At 41.0% G+C, this 25,596-nt stretch overlaps 1 protein-coding gene across 2 annotated transcripts in view; it reads left to right on the top strand.

Annotated features, from left to right (window-relative positions):
* slco3a1a (solute carrier organic anion transporter family member 3A1a) overlaps positions 1 to 25,235 on the top strand; it is a 34,376-nt gene extending 9,141 nt beyond the window's left edge. For both annotated transcript variants that reach the window (XM_058075207.2, XM_078789937.1), the window contains exons 2-10: positions 68 to 521; positions 17,032 to 17,130; positions 17,212 to 17,490; positions 17,716 to 17,880; positions 18,003 to 18,201; positions 19,673 to 19,817; positions 21,068 to 21,240; positions 21,311 to 21,375; positions 23,179 to 25,235. In XM_058075207.2, coding sequence (XP_057931190.2) covers positions 233 to 521; positions 17,032 to 17,130; positions 17,212 to 17,490; positions 17,716 to 17,880; positions 18,003 to 18,201; positions 19,673 to 19,817; positions 21,068 to 21,240; positions 21,311 to 21,375; positions 23,179 to 23,531 — 1,767 coding nt within the window. In that variant the 5' untranslated portion in view covers positions 68 to 232 and the 3' untranslated portion in view covers positions 23,532 to 25,235. The remainder of the gene's footprint in view (positions 1 to 67; positions 522 to 17,031; positions 17,131 to 17,211; positions 17,491 to 17,715; positions 17,881 to 18,002; positions 18,202 to 19,672; positions 19,818 to 21,067; positions 21,241 to 21,310; positions 21,376 to 23,178) is intronic.
* The last annotated feature ends 361 nt before the right edge of the window (positions 25,236 to 25,596 follow it).

The raw sequence follows: 25,596 nt of genomic DNA, 5'->3' as shown, positions 1-25,596 counted from the left end.
TATTTTGATTACTATGGGGAATTCCACAGTATTGATGGTCATTCTTACTTTCTCCTGTTATTTGCAGGTGAGTGTGCTGACCACCCTGGAGCGTCGCTTCAACCTGCAAAGCGCAGACGTCGGCGTGATTGCCAGCAGTTTCGAAATCGGCAATCTAGCACTCATCCTGTTTGTCAGCTACTTCGGGGCCAAAGCCCACCGGCCCCGTCTTATTGGCTGTGGGGGCATAGTCATGGCACTGGGCGCCCTCCTTTCTGCACTCCCCGAGTTTCTCACCAACCAGTATGAGATAGGGGACACTAGGCGGACTGATGTGGGACGGGACGTGTGCTCCAACAGGAGCCAGGACACCCAGTTGGCTGACGACACGGCGTGCACCAACAGGGCCAACACCAACATGATGTACCTGCTGCTGATTGGGGCTCAGGTGCTGCTGGGCATCGGAGCCACGCCTGTGCAGCCCCTGGGGGTGTCTTACATTGATGATCATGTCAAGAAGAAAGACTCTTCTCTCTACATAGGTAAGCCAGATCTCTAATCATAAGTTCCAGAATGCCGTTGTAACAAAAGGAAGTGCCCCTGCCTGTGAACATACAAAGCCATCAGGTGCAATGTTTACATAGTTAGAGTCAACACTCAAGGTATTTACATAATGGGCCTGTCCTTGTGAGTACCAGGTGAGCAGATTTTTAATCTTCCAAACAGCCGTTTGAGCAATGTCAGAGGCCAGGTGCATTGCGATGGGTTAAATGTCTTTTCTTCACCGGAGCACACACCCTCCTTCCTCTCTTCAAGGCAAGATGCTGCTGATGTGGCTCTTCAAAAGGAGCATTCCAAGTGCTGGCGGTGCACATTTTCTAATGTGCAATGGCCGGTTAGGGATGCATAGCTGCTATGTTGTTGATTTTTGTTCATATAAAAAAAATAAAACAAGGGATCTTAAACTCATAAGTAGCTTTTTCATCTTTTGCAAGAGTCTGCATCTGGTCAGGACATGATGTTCTATTTGACATTGTGGCTAATTTAGCCCGGAAGGACCTGGCTTGGGGCCTATGAGCTTCCCTTCACACTGCTGTGTACTTCATGTAGAAACGCCATAGTTGTAGATGACTACAATGTATGTATACATCCTATGGCTGTCAAATGATAATTAAAAAAAAAAATCTAATTAACAGTTTTTAAATAATCATGATTAAAGATACATGACAGGACAGCATTATAAATAAATAAATATATATATATATATATATATATATATATATATACAGTGCATCCGGAAAGTATTCACAGCGCTTCACTTTTTCTACATTTTGTCATGTTACAGCCTCATTCCAAACTGAATTAAATTAATCTCTTACCTCAAAATTCTACACAAAATACTCCATTATGACAATGTGAAAAAAGGTTTTTTGACATGTTTTGAATTTATTAAAAATAGAAAACAAAAAAATCACATTTACATAAGTATTCACAGCCTTTGCTTAATACTTTGTTGATCCACCTTTGGCAGCAATTACAGCCTCAAGTCTTTTTGAATATGATCCCACAAGTTTAGCACACCTATTTTTAGGCAGTTTTGCCCATTCTTCTTTGCAATAAGTCTCAAGCTCCATCAGGTTGGATGGAAGACGTCTGTGCACAGCCATTTTCAGATCTCTCCAGAGATGTTCGATCGGATTCAAGTCTGGACTCTGGCTGGGCCACTCCAGGACATTCACGGAGTGGTTCTGAAGCCAATCTTTTGAGATCTTGGCTGTGTGCTAATGTCTACTGTCTATATGGTCAAGGTACATGACCAGTCTACTGAGGTCAAGAGCGCTCTGGAGCAGGTTTTCATCCAGGATATCTCTATATATTGCTGCATTAATTTTCCTTTTATCCTGACTAGTCTGCCAGTTCCTGCTGCTGAAAAACATCCCCACAGCATGATGCTGCCACCACCATGCTTCACTGTAGGGATGGTATTGGCCTGGTGATGAGCAGTGCCTGGTTTCCTCCAAACATGGTGCCTGGCATTCACACCAAAGAGTTCAATCTTTGTCTCATCAGACCAGAGAATTTTGTTTCACATGGTCTGAGAGTCATTCAGGTGCTTTTTGGCAAATTCCAGACGGGCTGCCATGTTCCTTTTACTAAGGAGTGGCTTTCGTCTGGCCACTCTACCATACAGGCCTGATTGGTGGATTGCTGCAGAGATGGTTGTCCTTCTGGAAGGCTCTCCTCTCTCCACAGAGGAACGCTGGAGCTCTGACAGAGTGACCATCGGGGCCTTGGTCACCTCCCTGACTAAGGCCCTTCTTCCCCGATCGCTCAGTTTAGAAGGCCGGCCAGCTCTAGGAAGAGTCCTGGTGGTTCCAAACGTCTTCCATTTACGAATAATGGAGGCCACTGTGCTCATTGGGACCTTCAAAGCAGCAGAAATTTTTCTGTATCCTTCCCCAGATTTGTGCCTCAAGACAATCCTGTCTCGCAGGTCTACAGACAGTTCTTTTGACTTCATGCTTGGTGTTTGTGCTCTGACATGCACAGTCAACTGTGGGACCTTATATAGACAGTTATTATATTTCCAAATCATGTCCAAGCAACTGAATTTACTGCAGGTGGACTCCAATTAAGCTGTAGAAAGATCTCAAGGATGATCAGTGGAAAAAAGATGCACCTGAGCTCAATTTTGAGCTTCATGGCAAAGGCTGTGAATACTTATGTAAATGTGATTTTTTTTGTTTTCTATTTTTAATAAATTCAAAACATGTCAAAAAAATACTTTTTTCACATTGTCATAATGGAGTATTTTGTGTAGAATTTTGAGGTAAGAGATTAATTTAATTCAGTTTGGAATGAGGCTGTAACAAATGTAGAATAAATGAAGCGCTGTGAATACTTTCCGGATGCGCTGTATATACAGTGTTCCCTTGATACACGGATTTGCTGTATCACAGGCACATTGTGTTCTGCTTCCTTGTGGTGCATTAGAGTGATCTATCGGTGCTGTGTTGTATGTTATTGTCGACGGTGTTTTCATGTTGAAGACGTGTGCACCTTCATCTTGTCTGTGTGTTTATATGCCTGTACAGGTAATTGCGAACACTCAACAGACATAGACCGCCAAATATAGTGCCACAAAAGTCCTTATTGCCTAAGGGGGAACCTGTCCATTGTGTTCTGTGTCCTGATTGGCTATTGAGAATGAATCTTTTTTGTGCCGTTGCTAGCAAACTGCTTGAGCTGCTTGCTAACTGCCAATAAGCAATAGAAGAATAAGCTACACCAACAAAATGAATTGTGGGTACAAGGAGGAGGACGGCAGCAGGAGAACTGTTTCAACGAGGATACAAAAACACTACAGCCAAACTAACAGCCTTAAAACATTCTTGATAATTGTCAACAAATAAATTTGGCTACTTGTTGGATTTCCCTTATTGTGGGCTATTTTTATTAACTTTTAAACAAGGGAACACTGTATGTCTGTATTAACAGCTCTAAATGAACTGAATATGCCAATCAAGCTAAAAGATATGACACAATTCAAAGGGTATTGGTCTAATACTAGTAGTAATAGTATCAGCATGAGCATGTAATTTAAGGTACATTTACTTGTGTGCTTTCCAGCATATTTCCCCAAAATATTGTGATATATGCTTTGGTCAATATCGCCCAAGCGTCGTTTAAAGATCATATAATATCAGAGCGTTTACAGTGACTAAACTAGGCATGATCCATGTCCATAAAATACTGTGCTTCCATGTTTTTGACTGGCCTGTAATTTGCCACATCAACCCTGGCCTGGACTAGAAGAGATGTGTCGGCAGAGCTGTTTGTTATCGTTCTGCTGCAGAGACAATAAGCGTGTGAATAGATGCAGAATTAAAGCCACCCTTTCTGATAGCTGCAGCAGCAAGCTGTGTGGTCACCTTTTGTCACTCTTGATACAGATGTGGCCTAGCAGACAAAAGGGGCAGCACTGTGCTCTGTAATCTGAAGGCCAAAGCTGATTTCCTAAATTACCCTCCGTCATGTTTGTTTGTCCTGAACATGAGTTTGAACCTCACGCTTTGTTTTGGGGTTAGAAAGGAGCCTTTCAAAGTGCCAGAAAGGCCTTGACATTCTGGCACCCGAGGGGTGGGCGGGGTGTATGTGATTTGTTTGCAGTTTACAGCAAGGAAGTGGACTGGGAGTGATTGGATTTTGGCAGGCGTTTGGTTCTGTCCTCCTTTGATAAGCTGCAGCGAGCTTTGCAGGGGAAACAAGCGGTGAGCAGCGGGGAACAATGTGGTATTGAGTCGCGCTCAGCTGATCGTCCTAATCCCTCTGCTGCAGGCATGTCATGTGGCCCCAGCTGCATGAATGGAAGAGATTGTCTGAAATTCTGCAAGATTGGCTCTCGTGTCCTGACAATTTGTTTGCATTATTCATCCGTTGACGTCTGCACATAAGATTTGCCAGTCTCCTGTAGGTTTTGCATGTGTCCTACAGACTCAAATTTCACCCTGGTCCAAATTATGGATATACTGTATGCTAAGTGTAGCTCTGCAGTATTGGTGGCTTTTCAAACAAAAGTTAAATCCACGCATCATCTGACTTGCGCTATGTCTCTGCAGAGCATTTAAAAGGGATTTTAGTAGTGCTTTGAAGAAGTCATTGGAGGGAAATTAAAGAGGAAGACGTACTTTAAATAGGAGCCGCGAGTTAAACCTCGCACACGCTTATGCAGACACATGCACACTGCACAAGAAAAAAGTGTGCCGACTTACAAAGGCATTACAGTTTTACAATAACCTGTATGCTCTTGCTAGCATTACCTTAATACTTACTTGCAGTATTGTACTCTATAGTCTCCACTTTACTGCAGCAACCCTAATTCTCTGTGAATAAAAGGTCTGCTTACCAACAGCCACAGTATATCATTACCTGTACATAATGATGTTGTTACGGTGGTGACAGTTTGACTCTGTAACAGATTATGTCAACTATCTTGGTGTCAGCTCTAGTCAATGGACAATGAGTTGCTACGTGCCCCTGCAAAAGACCTTTTCTTTGATGGTGGCCATATTTTTTCAAGCAATCTTGCTAAAATTTTAATGTTTAACGAGTCCCCTAAAGGTGTGTACCAAATTGGTGGGTGGGTGTTTTGCAGTGGGTGGCTATTTGGAGGTCAATTTTGGGGTTTAATAACAGGACCACCAAGTGGGGTATTCGTTTTAAATATAGTAGCACAGGCAACACAATGAGAGTGCATATTTTACCACATTTTCTTACCCTTTCGTGTGCAGCGGTTCAAGAGCAGAAGAGTTACCTTACACAAAAAAATACAGGAGGATGTCAATGAAAGAGATTTTGTTCCGCTCTTCTCGGCTGCTTTTCGAGAAGCTTATTGTCACCCAGTAATGTGTTGCAGCTAAAATTAGAGACTTGGGGCTTGAAACGGGTAGGTGAAAATTGAAAGAATTGTACAGAGACACGTCCTGCCTTGTCGGGGGATGGCAGCACACGGAGAGCAGAGGCCTCGAGACAAGCCATATAATTGCAGAGCGGAGAAGGAATGCCAACCGGCTTGCCATGTGCTGCTGGATGGGAGTGGGCTGGGGCGTGCATGCATACCACAAAGGCTTGTGAAAAACAACTCCTCGGGAGGCTTTGGAGCGTTTTTGCGTTTACTCTGCGTGCTGTGGCAGACAGTGCTGGTTAAACAATAGTAAACCAGGCTCCAGCAAAGTCTTTACAGACTGATCTCGTCTGGCTCTAGTCTGCGTTGCCATTTTTTTTTTCTTTTTGCAAGTTCCTTGGAAAAGTACCTCATCCTTTTCAAGAAAATACTCTGAAAACTTGTGTCTTTTATGGGCTTTACTTTATTTACTTCTCTCTGTATACAGGGAATGAATATGATTGTACAGATTGTGTCTACAGGAGCTCTATTCCCACTGCTCCCTGACCTTTCAATGTCCACTGCTAATTTTGGCTCTTCCCACAGGACCCCCCCCCCCCCCACCTCTTCTATCTATATACCTTCTATCTATCTAAATATCTATATATAAAACATACTGTATGAGTGTGGCTTGGCTTTACAGCAATCTACCTCTGAAGCTTTTAAAAACATACTGTATGAGTGTGGCTTGGCTTTACAGCAATCTACCTCTGAAGCTTTTAAACAGCTGGGGAATTGAAATTGAAATGAAGAGCCTTATGGTATGGCACATTTGCAGGCTGATGTGATGATTAATTAATAAAGACCAATCAGTGCTGGAAAAATGTGGCCACCCTTTTTGCATTAAAGTAAATAAGGAATGTATCATCAATCACCGAGTTGGTCTTAAATATGTGAAAGTACTGTCAAACAAGACTAAAAAAAGTGTAAATACTGTAAAATGTAAGAAATAATATACTATATATATATATATATATATATATACTATCTAAACTTTGATAAGTCATGCTGGAGTCTTATCGCTCTCATATTCTTCTTATTCTCTCTAGGTGTTGTCCCTCTTCGGCTACAAACGACACTTTTTCAACCATATTATATGCAAACACCACCATTAGCATATGTACAGAACAGTACTTCCCAAATAGTGGGTCGGACCCCATTGGGGACGCCGAGGTGAATGGTCATGGGGGGGCGTGAGAAGCACAGAGGACTTTCAATGTTAGTGCAGACCTGCCATATATATATATATATACATTTGTTGTACTCTGCATGCAATTTCACACTTAAACACACTTGTATGCTTCACTTCTCACCGTTTGTTCAAGTTCAGTCTGTCCAGTAGAGGTAAATAAATATATTATCAGTTTCTCACTAGTATTTCAAGTCGGGATGTAAGCATTGCTGTCCCCCAGTGGTGGCATGACAGAAAATATCTATTTGTGCTTGTCTAGATAGATGGAGAGATGTATTTATTTAGCTTTGTGTGTTTTTCAGATGCTTATCTGAGCCTAATGGTCATTTTGCATGGCAGCTTCTTCTGCAACCTTCAGCCATGCTTGGAGCTGATATTGTAGTGCACTAGCCTCTGGATGTGAATGCTTTCTGTCCTCCAACTCGCTCGTTTCCACAGATTAACAGCTGACTATGAAGAAGCACAACAGGGCTTTGTTGTGCCTGCCTCTACCTGGAGAGTTTGTTTTTTTTTCTGCAAACTTGCTATTGAATATTTTTCAAAGCTCCGAATGAAAGGCCTTTTATGAAGCTATATTTCACAATTTGGAGGTCTTCATCTTCCACACGAGATAAATTTAGCCTCAGGCATTGTTAGGAAAGGTGCATGGTGGTAGAGTCATTGACAGAAGGTCTCCGGAGACTTTTCATCATTCCTGCAGAGACACTTTGACTCCAAACAGTCACTGCAGTAGGGCGTTTATATAAGCTACTTAAACTCTGCACATGTTAATGTCATCTTGAAGGATTAGATCCTAAATGGGTTTTTCCGGGCCTTGCCATAAGCCGCATGCTGAGTTTGCCTAGCAACACACGCTGGTTTAGTCTCAAGAAAGATGGTGCAGGGTGGTGTGGCGGTAAAGGACCACCAGCTCGACACTGCATTGCATCATTGCGTTAATGAACGACACAGGCGGTTGATGCATGTTGGTCGTCCGTGTGGCTGACTTCACGGTTTAAGAAGCCGCCACAGTGGCTGTGTTGAGGGTGCAGAGGGCAGCGAACAGGAGATTATCTCATATCCAGCTGGTCAACAACATGCTGCCATGGCCTGCAGGCTAATGAGTGATGATCACATCAAATAAAGGAGTCAGACAGGAACTGAGCCCACGGCCCAGTGAACTTACACCGTTGCACACTCGCAGTTTGGAATCCATCCGGGAGATGTTTGTTTACGTCTGCATATGATGCAGATGAATCATTCGGGCTAAACTTATCGTCTCAAATGAACCCAGATGCACTTGAAAAGATGATGTCATCATCACTCACAGACCTCTGCTGTGGAGTAGCAACACAGGAACAGGAACACGCTATTAGGCCAACAACTAAATCACTCGTACTCCTGCTCGCCCTGCCCAGTGAGTTTGCTGTTTTTCTGGGATAGAACCGCAGTGACAGTGTAAATATGGTGCCTGGCTATATTGTATGTTAGCTGAATAATCAGCCTTACTTGTATAAAAAAAATGAGTTTTTGTTAGGGTTTGGCACCGACCCGTTTTTAGTACATAAAAGAATCGCATATTTGTTTATTGCATGAGGGCTTTTTGACTTTGTCAAAATAAGGGTTCCACCAAGGGACTCAACCTAAAAACGAGAATGTTTCTTGAGACGTTGTCCCTTGTTTTTATTATTTAATTTATTTATTAATCGGATTCTCATAAAGGGGAACTGCACTTTTTTGGAATTTTGACCATCAACTATGAAGCCCTCTTAAAAAAACCTCGAACAATGATGTATCGTTTGATGACATGCTGTGATCATGCATTAACACATACACTGATGATAATGTTAAGAATAGTTACAGCTCTGTCGACAACACGTACGATGTCCGCTCTCATTGAGATGGCTGTGTCTTCCAGCACAAGATGTGTGCTCCAGCCCTCAGGTAAAAAAATGCTGATGGCAAACAATCATCAAGAGCTCGGTAAAATCTGTGAATGGTGCTAAGACTAGCAATTAGCGAAGCGTCGTGTTAGTGAGTATCAATGCGCAGAGGAAATATGTTTTCATGCATTGATGTATGGATGAATGGTAACTATAATTATAATTAACTGTAATTATAGATGTGTTTCTACTTTGAGAAACTCCCACAATTTGGAGTTCAATGTCAAGTGATCAGCCTGTGCTCTATCGCCACACTCTTGAATTCAATCAATACACCCCTGGAGAGCTTGACCTTGAAATTTCACTGACTTTGACTACACTGGATATTTCCATTATTATTTTTTCCCTACTGTGCTGCCTTTGCAGCAGCTGGCAACAGCAAGGCTCCTTCAGGTGGCATCCCGCAGCATGGTGCCAAGTATCTGGGCCAAAAACATGCTTGTGGCACCTTTCTTCTCCACCAGTAAACCTGGGCCACCATGCAGCTTTCTCAAGGCAATGTAGGTCAGGCTGTGACACTGCTGATTAAAACGGGATTTTTGTCATCCATTGGGGGGGAGGAGGAGCATGTGGATAAGAGATGGGAGGCTCATAAGCACTGCAGCATCAGCAAAACCATCGCCTCACAATCAAGACGTTGGATTGAGATGCTCGGTTCTTTTACGTTGCTAATAGCTACCACTACGCTTGAAAACCACTCGAGTTTAGGAATCGTGAAAGCTGCTTGGTCTAAGACTCACTGCACACGCAGCGATTCATTTCCCAGAATTAAACAGCCGACCTTGCACAAGGACTTGGTTGCTTTGGAAGTAGGGATCCACGCTGTGCTTGGTGGCTTTAACCGCAAATCCCAAGCCCCATTGATTGAGTGGTGTGTAAGTGGTCGCTGCGTGGATTACTTGAGAGCGTGTTCAGTGTAAGATGTCCATATTACTGCTGCTAGTGTGGAGGGTGAGCAAGGCACCTAATTAAATGCACTCTGATCAATATCTGGCTAGTTAATTTAATGAACTCAATAGGTTGGCTGACAAATACTAGACGAGAGTCTGTTTCTGTTTGGTACAAGTTATATTTGGGAGGGGGGGGAATAAAGCTATGTACAGAATGAATTATGGGGTATAGCATGGGCCAAGCTAATACATTGTAAATGAGATGATCCCGTGTTTTGAGACAAAGAAAAAAGGCCTCCTCAAAGCTCTGCTTCTGTGTTTACGAAACAAGCTCAGGCAGAAGTGATTGTAGTTGGTGATTCACAGCAAGAGAAAAATATTTTCATCTGTCAACGGCATTTCACATGGGACTGTTTTTGTGAACATGGAACGTAAAATATCAGCCAAACTGTTGCTAAAGCCAGAAGCAACGCACTCTCATCCTGAAAGGTGCACTAATGTCGGTATTAGTCGTTTTCTTATCATTAGAAGAATCTATCCCAGTAAACTGGTACATAAAATATATTGCTGCACACAAACACTGAGTTAGACGATGACGACAAGAAGAAGCACAGTTGTAATAAATTGAAGAAAGCGACCGGAACCATGCGACCGTGACAGAGGCATGGAAAAACTCCCTCTAAGGAAGAAACCTAAAACAGAACCGAGACATTGTATCATACATTTATTCATTTCAGGCTTACTCTGTGGGCTACCGCACAATGAGACACAAACAGTGTTCTATGACAGCAAACACTGCACAGTGCACTCGGTGTCTCCATCCTGATTATTAGTCCACACTACTTTCTGAAGCAGCTGCTGACTGTCCCAAACCTCCTTGTGTTTCTCTTTAATAGAGCATCTCCCCTTCAACCTACAGCATAGCCAGCAAACAATGCATACAGTGTGTTGCTAACATCTCAAGCAAGAATTGCAGATAGAAGAGTGGAACCTTTTACAGCATGAAATTCCATATTTTTTCTTCACACAAGAAAACACATGCACTTAAGATTCTGCTAAGCAAAAGTGAAGTCATTCAGGTCAATTAGTGCTTTTAGGTCTTCCTGGAAGACTTGGGTGTGTGGTGACACAGGGTTAATTGGACTCAAAGATTATGTTCTTGCAGGTCATGTTTAAGTAGCCTAATGGCATTGGCCTATATGGTAGGAGAGGAAGATCACAAGCAGCCTGAGTGCAACACACACACCTCATCATCATTGACAACATTCCATGTGTACTTTTTGCTCAGCAATATTAGGAATAGGCAATCACTGAACATTCAGAACACTTGCTTCCATGCTTATTTTGAGCAGAATAATGCTGCCCAGAGGAGTCGTCATAGCATGGTTGTAACTCCATTTGCCATCGTTGACATTATGTTGTGCTTCTTTAGAGAGCAAACCAGCTGAGACTGAAGCAACAGCACTGCTGGCTGTGGCCAAGTTGTGCACAAAATTAATATAAGACGACCCTAAATAGAAGACTATCCCTCTTTTTCAGTACCTGTTTTTGGAAAAATATTTCTGAAAACCAAAACAAAGACAAATATAGACCATTTTTATAGTCCCATTCCATGTATTGACTCCCCCACTGCTCTTTAATTTACTTCGATGGCCATATAACAACTTTATATTGACGGTCCAATACACATTGAAGAATGATGTTAATTAATAATAATACACGAAATGTGGGTGTTGTATGTTAATTAGGCTGCAAACTGGCCTCAGCTGAGTCATAGCTGTTTCTGTTGTGATGTGGCAAAATGTCACTTTAGACGAATGTCTTGTAGGTGGTGCTAACACTCATCCTCTGTAAAGGTCCACCCAGCTAACTTATTTACCTGTTATTTATATTATTACCTCTTATTTTTAGTAGGTATGATGAGGTATTTGCCTATTCTTTTATCATCTGTCAAGAATGCACACTTTTTCTCTGAATTGTTATTTTTTGTACAGTATTATTTAGTCCTAAAATGTATTATTTATCTTTTAGGACAGAATATGGACATAGTCACAGTGTGGCCTTAAGATTTAATATAATGTATGGAAGGACATTTTAGGATAAAATTCATTTACAAAACAGAACTTGAATATCAAAAAAAGCTTTTTTCACTCTTCGTTCCATATGTAAGTGCATTTTACTTAAGTGAATTTTCTTTTTCTTCTCATCCAAAGAGTCATGAGATGTGGCAGCTTGGTTGTCGCAGCCCCTAAATTATACAATAGGACAGAGATCTGTCTGGCACTGCACATGTTCATACTACACTTATTGCTTTTTATTGTATCTTTAGACAGAATGAGTGTGTTTGCCAAAAATGTGTTGGATTATGTTTGTATTTTTCATAATCAACCTATAGGAGACAGCAGAGTAGCAACGTAACAAGCCAGATGCATATATCTTGAATATTTAGAAAAGAATTATTAAAAAAAATATTATTTTATTCATATAAAAATGTTTTAATCACTTAATTTTCCTATATAAATGTAATAGTCATGAAAATGCACAATTCGTACATGTATTTGATATAATATTCACCAGATTTAAAAGTTAAATTGACAAGTTTTCCATGGATGAGCAACACGGATACTAAAAGCCACTTAGATGGAACAAGACTTCACATCCTGGGTGAAAGCTGTTGTCTAATGCTGTTAGCGCTTCCTTATGGATCAGCGAAGATTGGCCCGCCATTAATCTCCTCTACCTCATCAAAATAGACTTCACCTCAGCAACCGCTTAAGCGTGACTTTTACCTGTTATGAAGGGTGGTCCTGTTACATAACAGCCATGAACAATACCCTTTACAATGAATTAAAATCAAATGCAAAACAAAAGCATTTGTTTCAGGTTCCTTGCATATTTAATCTATTGAATTTTTCTAATGATAATAAAATATTGACAATATCTGTATTACATCCATGCTAACATGTTGTCCAAAGCATTTTTGGGCACTGTCATAGTTGTTTGACTCTTCAGTAACTACCAGATGTTATCTGCCATGTGCAGACTAAAAGGAAGTGTGAGACCTTCCTTCATGGCCTTTTCGAGCGCTTCTTGTCGAGTCGTGAGGTAAAGTAGGAAAATATTGTGTTTTGTGTGAAAGCTCTTGAAATGTATTATTTTGGAGACCCAGTTAATAGCACCATTTTGGGTCATCTGTGCCCAGACTCCTCAGTTTGTATCACCAAGTTGACATTTCGGGGTTTTCTGTGGACACCTGCAACACTGTGCTCTTTATCTTTTGCTACGATTTAGCTCGCTCTCAGTTTCGGATACAGCTCCCTTGTGAAAGCTGCACAAGCTGCTGTGTCTTATCTAGCTCGAGGGGGATTACCCAGCCAACTTGAGCAGGATTACTGGTGGAGGAGAAGGAATTGGCTTTGTATCGTGAAGAAACACATCAAATGAACTGCGGACAGAGCAAACGTAATGCTTTTGACGTTTCAATCACTCTGAGCTTTTCTTTCTCAAGTAACTGAAACTTTTTGACTGTGCAGAGTTTACTTTTATTTCAGCCCATGGACATTCTTCCTAGTTTCAAACAATAGTGCAAAGGATATCAATTCAAAATGCGGAAAGGAAAAGTCTCATGGGCAGTGGCTTTCCCAGCCGTTTCTATTGCTCTCTAAACAAATTAGACGGAGGCAAAAACACCAGAGCAGGGCTGTGTTATTGAATTACTTCTTGATGTGCTCCCCCAAGAGGATAATTTACAGAAGACTAAAGGGCTTTGGTGAACTACAACATGAAGAAATTAGTTTGTTTTGCACTTATCTAGCAAATTGGGATTTGCGGCAGTTTGAAAAAGTAGTGCAGTGTAAACAACCCACGGCTGTGGTCACGATTGTGAAAAAAAAAACCCAACATGATATACTGTATATTCTTTTGCATCTTTTATAGTTGTTCATTTTCACAGTTATAGGTCTGTAGTTACTCTCAGGCAAGTGTTGAGTCCACTGATTTGCACCCAGGCAAGGCCGACTTCCCCTCAACAGGACACAGCCATCCAGGGACAATGAAGAATAAATACAGTTTTAGCTACAGTCCCGAATATCCAACATCCAAAGTGAAACTAACTTCAACACGGAACACACGGTACACACTTCTTCATGCGGTTGGAGGGAGTCTAGAAGCAACCATCTTTGAGGCACATTACGCACCTAGCATGTTGGTGTGTAGCCCTTTGCTACGAACATGATACAGCAATCAATTGGCCCGATCACGTGGCAGAAACCGGTATTTTTTAATCTTCAAAATTACACCGGATTGGCAGCAAATGAGATCGGGACATCCCTAGTTCCTTGCATATGAGATGGTTGGTGCAGAAACAGCTGATTGAGAAGTCAGTATGGTCCCTTGTAGATAACTAATCTTTTAATTTTTTTATTTGTACTGTACATGTTTTTTTAGTTATTTTTAGCTTCTTATGTTTAAACATTTGTATTTATTGGAATATGTAATGATACTGTTTGTTACTCCTGTACAGAACTTTGGGGCGGTAGTCTTCTTCTTTTTCTTTCGGCTTTTCCCTTTGGGGGTCGCCACAGCAAACCAATCTCCTCCATCCAACCCCGTCTTCTGCATATGTCTCTCTCACACCAACTGCCCTCATGTTCTCCTTCACTACATCCATAAACCTCCTCTTTGGTCTTCTTCTACCTGGCAACTCTCAACGCAGCATCCTTCTACCAATATATTCACTATCTCTCCTCTAGACACAAATCATCTCAGTCTGGCCTCTCTGACTTGATCTTCAAGGTCAACATGTAATGTCCCTCTGATGTACTCGTTCCTGATCCTATCCATCCTGGTCACTCCCAATGAGAACCTCAGCATCCTCATCTCTGCTACCTCCAGTTCTGGGACAGTAGTGGCTGCTTTCAAATGTGGTATATAAATAAACCTGACCTTGACCATTTTGACGGGGCAACGCCGTACTGCAGCGCAGCTTTATCATCAAGGGCACCACGCTTCTTAATGCAATTGAGTGTGGGCACGCATCTCAGTGAAAACGGACGCACAAATATTTGCATCCATTGTCTGGTTGAGCTGTCATCAGCTTCTACAATTCATGTCAGTAAATTTCCTTTTTGAGGTTTCCTGTGGTGAAAGCAATTGTGACGTTGTTGCTAAGGGAAAACAACATCGGGTTTCTAAGGAAACACGTGAGGTAGAGAGAGCCCCCTCCGCCTCATTTGCCACACCACAGGCCAACTTGCTCGTCATATAGAAACTCATGTCTCTTCCATGGAACTGCATATTGTCATTGTGCGTCACAATCTGTGCATCTTTGTTTTTGCATTTTCATCTTGTCTTTTTGCATATTTGGGGAGGCTGAGCAGTTTGGTACTTCTTGTGAAGGCTCAACATTTCACAGAAGGGATAAACCCTGCATCTTTTTTTTTCCTTTCGGTGGCTGTTGAACCACCTTTCCACTGTCTTTTCTTTTGCTACATGTCTCGTCCTGTCTGAGTGACTTTGTTTGTGTTTTATTACATCTGGAAGCTGTTTGATTAATGTGTGAATTACAGTCCAAACATGCTTGATGCCACAGGAGATACAGAAACTGAAGATGGAACAAAATTAATAAATTGACTTTAAAATGTTGGTTGCACTACTCAGCGGTTGGTATAAAGTTGCTCCTTACCGCTATTACAACATTGGTTCTGCTGTAATGTGGAATATACTTTTTATTAAGTGACCATGTGGTCAAAGCGAGCTATGTTTTACATCATAAAAAGCTGCTATTTTAAAAGTGTTGACTTTCTGCGTCCATTGCATGTGATGGGATAGCTATTCCCGGCGTTTCTTCTGATGTATACCAAAAGTGCAGATGAAAACAGGGCGTGAATCATGTGGTAATGGCAGAGGAAGTGGGATGATTTTATTTTGACAGTAATTTAATTGATGCAGGGGTGGCTGCTCATATGAGGATTGTGTCTGTGTTCCAGATAGTCTCTTGTGAACATGATATCATCTTTTGTGACAAACCGAGACTTATTTTTTTCTGACATTTCATAACATTTGACTCCTGACTCATTAACAGCACTACTGTTTTATTCATTGTTGGATGGCTTTGCTGTCAATTATTAAACATTAACTGTCCTTTTTTCAAATAAGAACAACTTCTCCAAGTGACACCGGAGATTGGCATTCTGAGCTAAACATTTTCATAATGAATGTAACAAAACAAGCCAACTGTAATCCCGAAATTCAGTGGACCCTCAATCCACTCTGGACTCTCCAGTCAAGCATTGTTTAAGTCGGATGTACTATGTTTAAGATGTCTAACTAGTTGTCACATTTGCAGGTTTTTGAAATCGCAACGACAATCGCTAATGCTGATCACTTGGATATATTCATACATGAGATTTCCACTGTAAATTAGCATTTGCTTTGCAGAGCTACAAAGTAAAGGCTCTAAAATGGAACTTGCGTCCCACTCTTTTAGAAGTGCTGGTGACTGTCGAGAGGCGGGGTACACCATGTACTGGTCGCCAGCCAATCACAGGGCACATATAGACAAACAATCATTCACTCTCCGATTCATACCTATGGACAATTTGGAGTCACCAATTAACCTAACATGCATGTTTTTGAAATGTGGGAGGAAACCGGAGTACCTGGAGAAAACCCACACACGCACAGGGATGACCAAGCGGAGAATTGTTTTTTTTAGTTTTTAAAGAGTATGACATTTTGTATTAGTGTACTAATTCTACACTAACAGCACAACTTTTTTGGGCAAAATGAAATGTTGTTTCCAGGTAGTGAAATCATTTATCTCCACATAGGTTGAAATACAGTGATCCCTATTTTATCACAGGTAGCTGGTTTCAGACCCAACGTGATAAGTGAATTTCACGGTTTGCTCAATGTCCATAAATGAATGTTTTTGTTCAGCATAAAAAACTCTTTGTGACCCTCTAAAAACACCCCTAACACACCTATACAATGTATTACCATAATAAACATAAATCAAATATTTAAGACATAAATAAGACTCATGCTCATGTTTGTGTTGCTATAAATACTCTGTTACCACAGGGAGTGAGTGGCAGACAGGAAGTGATGTATCAGGTTCATTTTTGAATTTCATCTTACAGTGGCAGCCTGTGTTTTTATTAAGATTTCTTATTCATGAATATTGTGCCTGTTTCACATTTAAATTCAAACCTGCAAAAAAAGCCTTTTGTTCTGGTGATTACATGTGGTTCCTTGTGTTTCTCACCAAAAATTACAGTAACATTACTGACACCTAGTGACCAGTGTAGAGTACTACATATCATCACCTCTATGTATTCTTAATGGCTGATGTGTATTTGTATTTTAGTTCATTTAATAGCCACTTTATGCTTGAAAATGCTTAATTTGGGCAATAATACATACGATTTGCATAATGTTTTTACGAATATGATCTATTCAACCATGAAAGACCATTATTTGATAATATATATTTTTGAAAAACCGATTACTATATCATATAGCCTTGCAGATACTGTTAATATATATATATATATATATATATATGTATATTTTTTATTTGATCTATCTGCTATTCTTGTGCAGGAATCCTCTTTTCCACTCTGGTGTTCGGGCCTGCGTGTGGTTTTATCCTGGGCTCCGTCTGCACAAAATATTATGTGGACGCGATCTTCATGGACACCAGTAAGTTAGACAGGTCCAAACTGTTTCCTCATTAGGATAAAGTATCTCTATAAATTAACAATATTTGACTTGCACTCACAGGTGATCTGGGCATCACTCCAGAGGACCCGCGATGGATAGGGGCCTGGTGGGCGGGCTTCCTTCTGTGTGGTGCCTTACTCTTTAGCTCTGCCCTTCTGATGTTCGGCTTCCCTCAGTCTCTGCCCACCAAGGACAGAGAGGAGGGGCCTGACAGTGAGCAGGCCATGCTTCCTCCTGCTGCTCCTTCGAGTCCTGGCTATGAGGCTCCAAAGACCAGCAATGGTGCTGTGAGCAACCACGAGCGGCCCAACAGCCCCACCTGCTGTCAGCAACTCAGAGGTGCGCCTTCAACAAGCATTTAAACAGAATGACATAACTACTATGTATTCAAGCACATGAAATAATAGCAAAGTGTTTGGCCCCACACATAAAAAAATTAAAATTATTTTTCATAACTTATTAAAATTGAATGTGAAATTTAAATCTGTTTCAACGGTGAATTATTGTGAAACAAGCAAAGCTCTCATGCCTTAGTGTTGTAATTCTGTCCACCCCCACCCCCAGTGATCCCCAAGGTAACCAAACACCTGCTGTCAAACCCCGTGTTCACCTGCATCATCCTGGCGGCCTGCATGGAGATTGCCGTTGTCGCGGGTTTCGCCGCCTTTTTGGCCAAATACCTCGAGCAGCAGTTCAACCTCACCACCACCTCGGCAAACCAGCTGTTAGGTCTGAGCACCATGTTCATTTCTTAGTTAATACTGAGAGACAGGCATTCATACGCATGTTATTAAACACTATTATTTCAGAGAGAATTTCTATATCCAAACATGAGTCTTTTGTCTTGACAGGCATGACTGCCATTCCGTGCGCATGTCTGGGAATCTTCATGGGCGGCTTATTGGTGAAGAAACTCAACCTGTCAGCGCTTGGAGCCATCCGCATGGCCATGCTGGTCAACCTGATCTCCACCGCATGTTACATCTCCTTCCTGTTCCTGGGCTGCAACACAGGCGCCGTCGCAGGGGTGACGGTCACGTACGGCAACAGGTAAGAGAAGCTCCAGTTAATACCTCCATTCAATTCACCACAGCATGGCTGACGGGTGTTTGGTCTACAAAAGCAAATAAATAGCACAGGATCAAAAACAATGGCTGTAGACAACCTCCTAAAGAAGTTTCTCTGGTTATTAACTCCACAGGATGGTAGGATCTGTATTTGAAGTAGCATTGAGTGGTCAGCATCTGTTACATTTATTAATTCATTCATTTTCTACCACTTATCCTCACGAGGGTCGCGGGGGTGCTGGAGCCTATCCCAGCTGTCTTCGGGCGAGAGGCAGGGTACACCCTGGACCGGTCGCCAGACAATCACAGGGCACATATAGACAAACAACCATTCACACTCACATTTGTCCAACATACAGTACTTCTGAATAAATGACAATATGGTCCAAGTGAGCTCACATGGTCTTTCAGCTTTCTCATGCACTCCAAATCATTACTCAAATTTCAGAAATAACAGCCTTTCCCCAATTAACACCTGTTTCCAATACATAATCTCCCCAGCTATAATTAGCATTTACAATACTCCTGTTAGCTATCCGTACTGCCTTCACTACACCAACAGCTTGTGCATTAAATTGCTTAGCAATGTTTGCTATTTTTCCCCATTGTGGAGTCACTCCTGCTAGTAAATAAAGGGGTAATATTAAAGCTACAAAGGATTGGGAGACTTTTATTAGAGGTGAACTATGCAGTCAAGATGTGTCAATAAAAATTCTCATCACTGCAGGTCCTCAGGGCACAAACTGCCTCATATTTTATTCAAACAATTTTGTGTCGTCTTATCGAGCCTATAAAAAAAAAAAAAAGATTGGCTGTCCCAAGAGCGGCTGCTGCACGGAATATAGATGCAGCTAACCTTTACTGAAAAAGCTCCTGGAAGGTGTGAAAGTGTATATGGATTGTTGACAACTTAATAATCAAATAGGGCATCGGATCTATAGAATGTAAATGAAATGATTCACAATCTAAACAGATTGAATCCAAGAGTTGTATCAAAAAGATAAGATGCTTTAACATGTACAGAAGCTGTAAAATGTCTACATTTATATACTTTTGTTTTTTTATGGACAGTTGGTACTCACGGCGGTCGAGTGGTTAGCGCGCAGACCTCACAGCTAGGAGACCAGGGTTCAATTCCACCCTCTGCCATCTCTGTGTGGAGTTTGCATGTTCTCCCCGTGCATGCGTGGGTTTTCTCCGGGTACTCTGGTTTCCTCCCACATTCCAAAAACATGCTAGGTTAATTGGCGACTCCAAAGAATGTGAGTGTGAATGGTTGTTTGTCTTTATGTGCCCTGTGATTGACTGGCCACCAGTCCAGGGTGTACCCCGCCTCTCGCCCAAAGACAGCTGGGATAGGCTCCAGTACCCCCCGCGACCCTCGTGAGGAAAAAGCGGTAGAAAATGAATGAATGAGTTGGTACTCACAGTGCAAATACTTGTGTTTGTTGAAGTACTCTGCAGGTGGGCAACAAACCGGAAGCTCCATGCATCAATCACTGTAACTGCTTCACCTCCTCCATCAGTCCTGTTTGTGGATCCAACGGTGTCACCTACCTGTCGGGCTGCTTTGCCGGCTGCACCCACACCTTCGCTCAGGTTGGCGATAAAGAAAATTGATGCAAACTTTAAGCCTGGAGAACCTCATTCCATTGTGTTGTGCATGTACAGCAGGGGTCTCAAACTTTACAAACAAACAAAATTTACTTGGGGGCCACTGGAGCCCGGGCATGGGCGAGACTGGGCCGCATAAGTTCCCCTCCCTTCTCCCCCCCAAAAAACAGAAGATTTAATAAACTTTGCTTTGGTTTCGATTTTCTACAGGAAAAGCTCTGATAAAACATTCCACTGTTCCACTCAAATATCTTAATTTTTATTTTTCTACACAAAATAAGATGAAAAATAAAGAAACAAATCAAGAATAAAGAAAATCAATCAATCAGTAATAAATAAATATAATAATAATTATAAAATGGCAAATAATAAAAACTTAAGAAACCACATATAGTTGGTGGGTAGACAAATTATTTTTTTCAGATTAAAATTAACAAAGCATTATTAGAGCCCTGTAGACATGACAAAACATTTATACTCTTTTTATTTACAACATATTGCGCAACTGCAGGGTCTTGAGACACATGCTAACTTGCAAACTAGAGAGCTAGCAACCTAAACGGTAGCCTTCAAGTTATTTCCTTTAAACTTAAATAGCCAAAAACTTACCACTTCCACATGGATAGGGAGGTTAGTTATTTAACCTTTAACATGAACATTAATCAAACGTAATAATTTTTTCTGGGTACATGATACCATACAGCATCCATATCAAACTTGTGCGGGCCGCACTAACATTAAACTTTCATATCAAGGCGGGGGCCTCAAACTAGTGTCCTGCGGGCCACATTTGGCCCACGGGCCGCGTGTTTGAGACCCCTGATGTACAGTATTTAATATCCAAGACACATGTTTACACAAACTTTCTCATGCTGTTGCATTTTGACTGGTACTACATACAGTATATAAAGAGTATAACAATATTTTCGTCATGTTGACGTCCAGATTCAAGTTCGGCAAGCCTGTTTATGCTGCAAACTTAATTGCACCCTCAGCTGGTTGCTGCCAAATGGGGAAATCCATAATCCATCCATCAATGCTCAATGCTCTACAAGCATTTAAACAATTAAAGTGAATATATGTACAGTATTTAACACGCCCATCCATAATGCCAAGTCATTGTGATGCGATGCAGTATACTGTAGCGGTACAAATCACCTGTAAATCCTTGTGTGGAAAGCAGACACTGGAGAATGCTTACCCATAATTGGCCCGTTTTCCCCCCCTTTTCATAGAACCTGAGTGGATGTGCTTGTATATCTGCTGACAGCGAATTTGCCACAGCCGTTCCAGGAAAATGCCCGACCACCGGCTGCCAGGAGGCTTTTCTCATCTTCCTGTGCATCATCTGCTTGTGCAGCCTGGTGGGGGCCATGGCCCAGACGCCCTCTGTGATTGTCCTCATCAGGCATGTCCGGATGCATGATTGTAAATAGGAGTCGTGAAAAAGTAATCATTTTGTTTATTTGCTTTTGAAGGACTGTCACTCCCGAACTGAAGTCATACGCACTTGGGGTGTTGTTCCTTTTGCTGCGACTCTTTGGTAAGACACTCATCTTTTACTGTATTCATTTGTTATGTAGTCTTCTGGTTTCTGCTACATTCTCTGTTTACATTTCACATGACGAACTTACGGCGCAACAACTAGCATGCCTTGATTTATGGTAAAAAGTGGATACATAGGTTAATTGTTTACCTTCTGCCATCTAGTGGAAGAGTATGTAATTATTCACATGTGATATAGATCAGGGGTCTCAAACTCAATTTACCTGGGGGCCACTGGAGCTAGGGTCTGGGCGAAAAACAGAAAAATATACAAACTTTTTCAGTTCTTTGGTTCCGATTTTCTACAAGAAAAGCTCTGATAAAACATTCAACTGTTCTCAAATATCTTAATTATTATTTTTCTGCAAAAAATTAGATGAAAAATAAATAAACAAATCAAGAATAAAGAAAATCAATCAATCAGTAATAAATAAATATAATAATAATAATAAAACGGCAAATAATAAAAACTTAAGAAACCACATATAGTTGGTGGGTAGACAAATTATTTTTTTCAGATTAAAATTAACAAAGCATTATTAGAGCCCTGTAGACATGACAAAACACGACTATAGTCACATTTATACTCTTTTTATTTACAACATATTGTGCAACTGCAGGGTCTTGAGACACATGCTAACTCGCAAACTAGAGAGCTAGCGACCTAAATGGTAGCCTTCAAGTTATTTCCTTTAAACTTTTTAAATAGCCAAAAACTTACCACTTCCACACGGATAGGGAGGATAACTATTAACAGTTATGTAACCTTTAACATGAACATTAATCAAACGTAATAATTTTTTCTGGGTACATGATACCATACAGCATCCATATCAAACTTGCGCGGGCCTCAAACTAGTGTCCTGCGGGCCACATATAGCCCGCGGGCCGCGTGTTTGAGACCCCTGTTATAGATGAACAAAAATACATTATTTGTAGTACATCCATCCATTTTATATACCACTTATCCTCACTAGGGTTGTGGGCATGCAGGAGCCTATCCCAGCTGTCTTCGGGCAGGGGTACACCCTGGACTGGTCGCCAGCCAATCACAGGGCACATATAGACAAACAACCATTCACACTCACATTCATACCTATGGACAATTTGGAGTCGTCAATTAAGCTAGCATGTTTTTGGAATGTGGGAGGAAACCGGAGTACCCGGAGAAAACCCACGCATGCACGGGGAGAACACGCAAACTCCACACAGAGATGCCAGAAGGTGGAATCAAACTACAGTCTCCTAGCTGCGTGGCTTGCGCGCTAATCACTTGTCCGCCATTCAGGTTACTAGGTTACTAACCTGTTTATTAAAACAAATAATGAGAGGTGTACAAAACATTATGTAAAAAAACGAGACCTTACCATTGTAACCTTCCTGTGTCAAAAGAGGAAATAAATCTATGTAGGACAGTGGTTAAGTGGAAATATATTTATCTCTACAAACCACTCGGAGTTGCTGGCACCAGTATAGTTCAAGTATAAATAAAGACACTAACCGACCAACCAACCTTGAAGAAATTGTATATTATAATCTACATTATAGTGGTGCCTGCCACTCACACCACCCCCACCCCCAGCAGTGCTCTAAGAAGAGTATATTTTATTTACAGTCCTGCTACCTGGGACTCAACCATTTGCATTCTGAGGCAGGGGGGGAAGGAACTTAAATTCCCCTGTCCGAATTTTAATCCAAGCGTTCATGAAAATGTAACGTGTACTTCTTTGACGTACAAAGTGTTGGTGTGATCCTGTTAACCAAACCGTCCAAACAACGCCCCGTGGTTGTCGTCCCACAGGGTTCATCCCGCCTCCGCTCATCTTCGGCGCCGGGATAGACTCCACCTGCCTTTTCTGGAGCTCAGACTGTGGCGACAAAGGCGCCTGCCTGTTGTACGACAACCTGGCCTACAGATGGCTGTATGTAAGCTTGGCCATCATCCTGAAGGCCGTGGCCTTCCTCTTGTACGCCTCCACGTGGTACTGTCTACGCCGCAACTACAACACCTACATCAAAAGTCACGAGGCCCAGATGTCGCCCAGCGAGTTCTACCCCTCGCTCTCGGACGGGCCCAAACTAGTGGACAGGACAAAGTTCATCTATAGCTTAGAGGACCACGAGTTTTGTGAAAACATGGAATCGGTTTTGTAGGCCGTAAAGCGACAAGGACAACGTGGACTATTCATATTGTTTTTGAGTATTAACAACGGTGAACCGCTGCTCTGCTGTCCTCAATACAAAGGGTCCACTTTAGGTGTGTGATGGTTCTGGTGGTAGAATTGATGAGCTTGTTGTGTTGTTGCTAGGCAGACAAAGACAACAAATTGTAGCTTCGTGTGTTGACTGGAGTGGTGTTACTACTACTAGTTGCCATATTCTTGTAGCTCTGGTCATGGCTGCAGGTGTGCATGAGAGGAAATGACAGCGCTATCTGTCTTACCAAGGAGAACTATGGCCACGCCCCAAAATAAACATTTAAAATCCTAGAACGACAATAAAGATGTAATGATGAGAAGAAAGAACAAGGATACATTTTAAAATGTTTTTATGAGAATAAAGTTGAAATTTTATTTAAAAAAAATAAACAATATTACAAAAAATTAAATGTACGTGTGGAATTTTTTGTCCCCCAAAAATGTTTATTTTCCCCCCACACAACTTGTGACGTATTAGTTACGGATATGTTATTCTTATAACGTCACAAAATAGATTTTTTTATTGAGTTTGAAAATCATCACGTAGTTTACGTAACAGATCAACATTTTTCTTCCTTTAACTTATTTTTTTGTGTATTTTATACTCAACTTTACATTGGAGTACATTCTTAATTTAAAAAAGAATTTGTACATGAAAAAAATACATTTACCAGAATAAATGTACGTGTGATTTTTTTTCCTCCAAAAATTGCAACTCATGTAACTACAATTTATTATTTGTCACTTTTTTAATTTTTTGTCACTTTACCCCTGTATTTCTGTAACACTCTCCAATAATACTATAATTTAATTCATGACATTCCAACTTTTTTCTCATAACATGTCAAATGTATTCTGAATTTTTGTGTGTGCGTGTGGCCCTTGTACTCCTTGGTAGTGTGCGTATTCAGTGAGATGTTTTCCGTATTTAACAAAAGTCGGGGTGGTTCTTCATTAGTACATAAGTTGCCAAGCGTTTACAGTCATTTGATGAGAGAGCAGAATCACCCTGACTTTATTACTCTAGTGGCCTCTTAGATATTTTTTAAATGAAACCAAACTGATTGTGTTCAGTTTAGCTTCTCATGCTGGATCAGACACACACTGTCGTCCATACTGTTGAGAGAAAAAATGTGCAATGATATACGTGTGATACATCATACTAGTTAGTGTGTCTTTTTTGTTTCACAGTTCATTCAACAGCCTATTTTGTCTTAATAAGGGATTCTACAAATAAGATGTTTATTTTCTTTGGACTCCTGCTCAGAGAGACTGCAGGAGAAGAAAAAGATTACGAGTAATATATTTGTTATTCTGGGGGTCCAGAATGCTCTATTATATTGATGTCGGTGATTATAGTCTTCACTTCCTGTATCTACAGTATATGATGTCACAAGAGATGATTTGCAGTGAAGGTAATAGAAACATAATGCATCTTCAGATTAGATCTGTCGTAGCTGCAGAGACAACAGGACTGTGTGTATGTGTGTGTGTAGTCAAAACACGTTTATTCTTGGTGTGTGTGTGGAAAATTTCAATTTAAGACAACTTGTTACGATGCTACTGATCTCTCAGCAGTTCTAGTTTTGACCTTGTCTCTTTTCTTACTCTTTTGTATGGCATTTATTTTACTCTGGGAATAAATACTTTTTCAATAATACTGTGGTGAGTGACCGTGTCTGCAATCGGCAGTGAGCGCTCTGATATGAATAGTGCAGTAGAAACTGCAAAATTGATATCCAACATGACTATGACTTTTGAAAATATTGCTTCCTTGTTAGGACTATACATGAATCAAGTGATAATAGTAACTAAACATCATCTTTTCTGCTCATGTTGCCAGATTTGCACCAAAATACTGTATCCACATGGGCGGGAAGAGATTGTGTAATCTTGCTAAATAACTTTTCATGCTAAATTAGATATTAATATTCTATAATACATCATGTACTGTAGACATGTAGACTCAAGACATTATCCAACCAATAAATTAGAGCACAGTATTGGTAACCCGACCCATT

Source organism: Doryrhamphus excisus, linkage group LG1 (genome assembly GCF_037039965.1).
Source record: "Doryrhamphus excisus strain RoL-2023G ecotype Guam linkage group LG1, RoL_Dexc_Guam_v1.1, whole genome shotgun sequence".
Lineage (NCBI taxonomy): Eukaryota > Metazoa > Chordata > Actinopteri > Syngnathiformes > Syngnathidae > Doryrhamphus > Doryrhamphus excisus.
The sequence above is the reverse complement of the archived record's forward strand: the minus strand, read 5'-3'. Positions and strand labels throughout refer to the sequence as shown.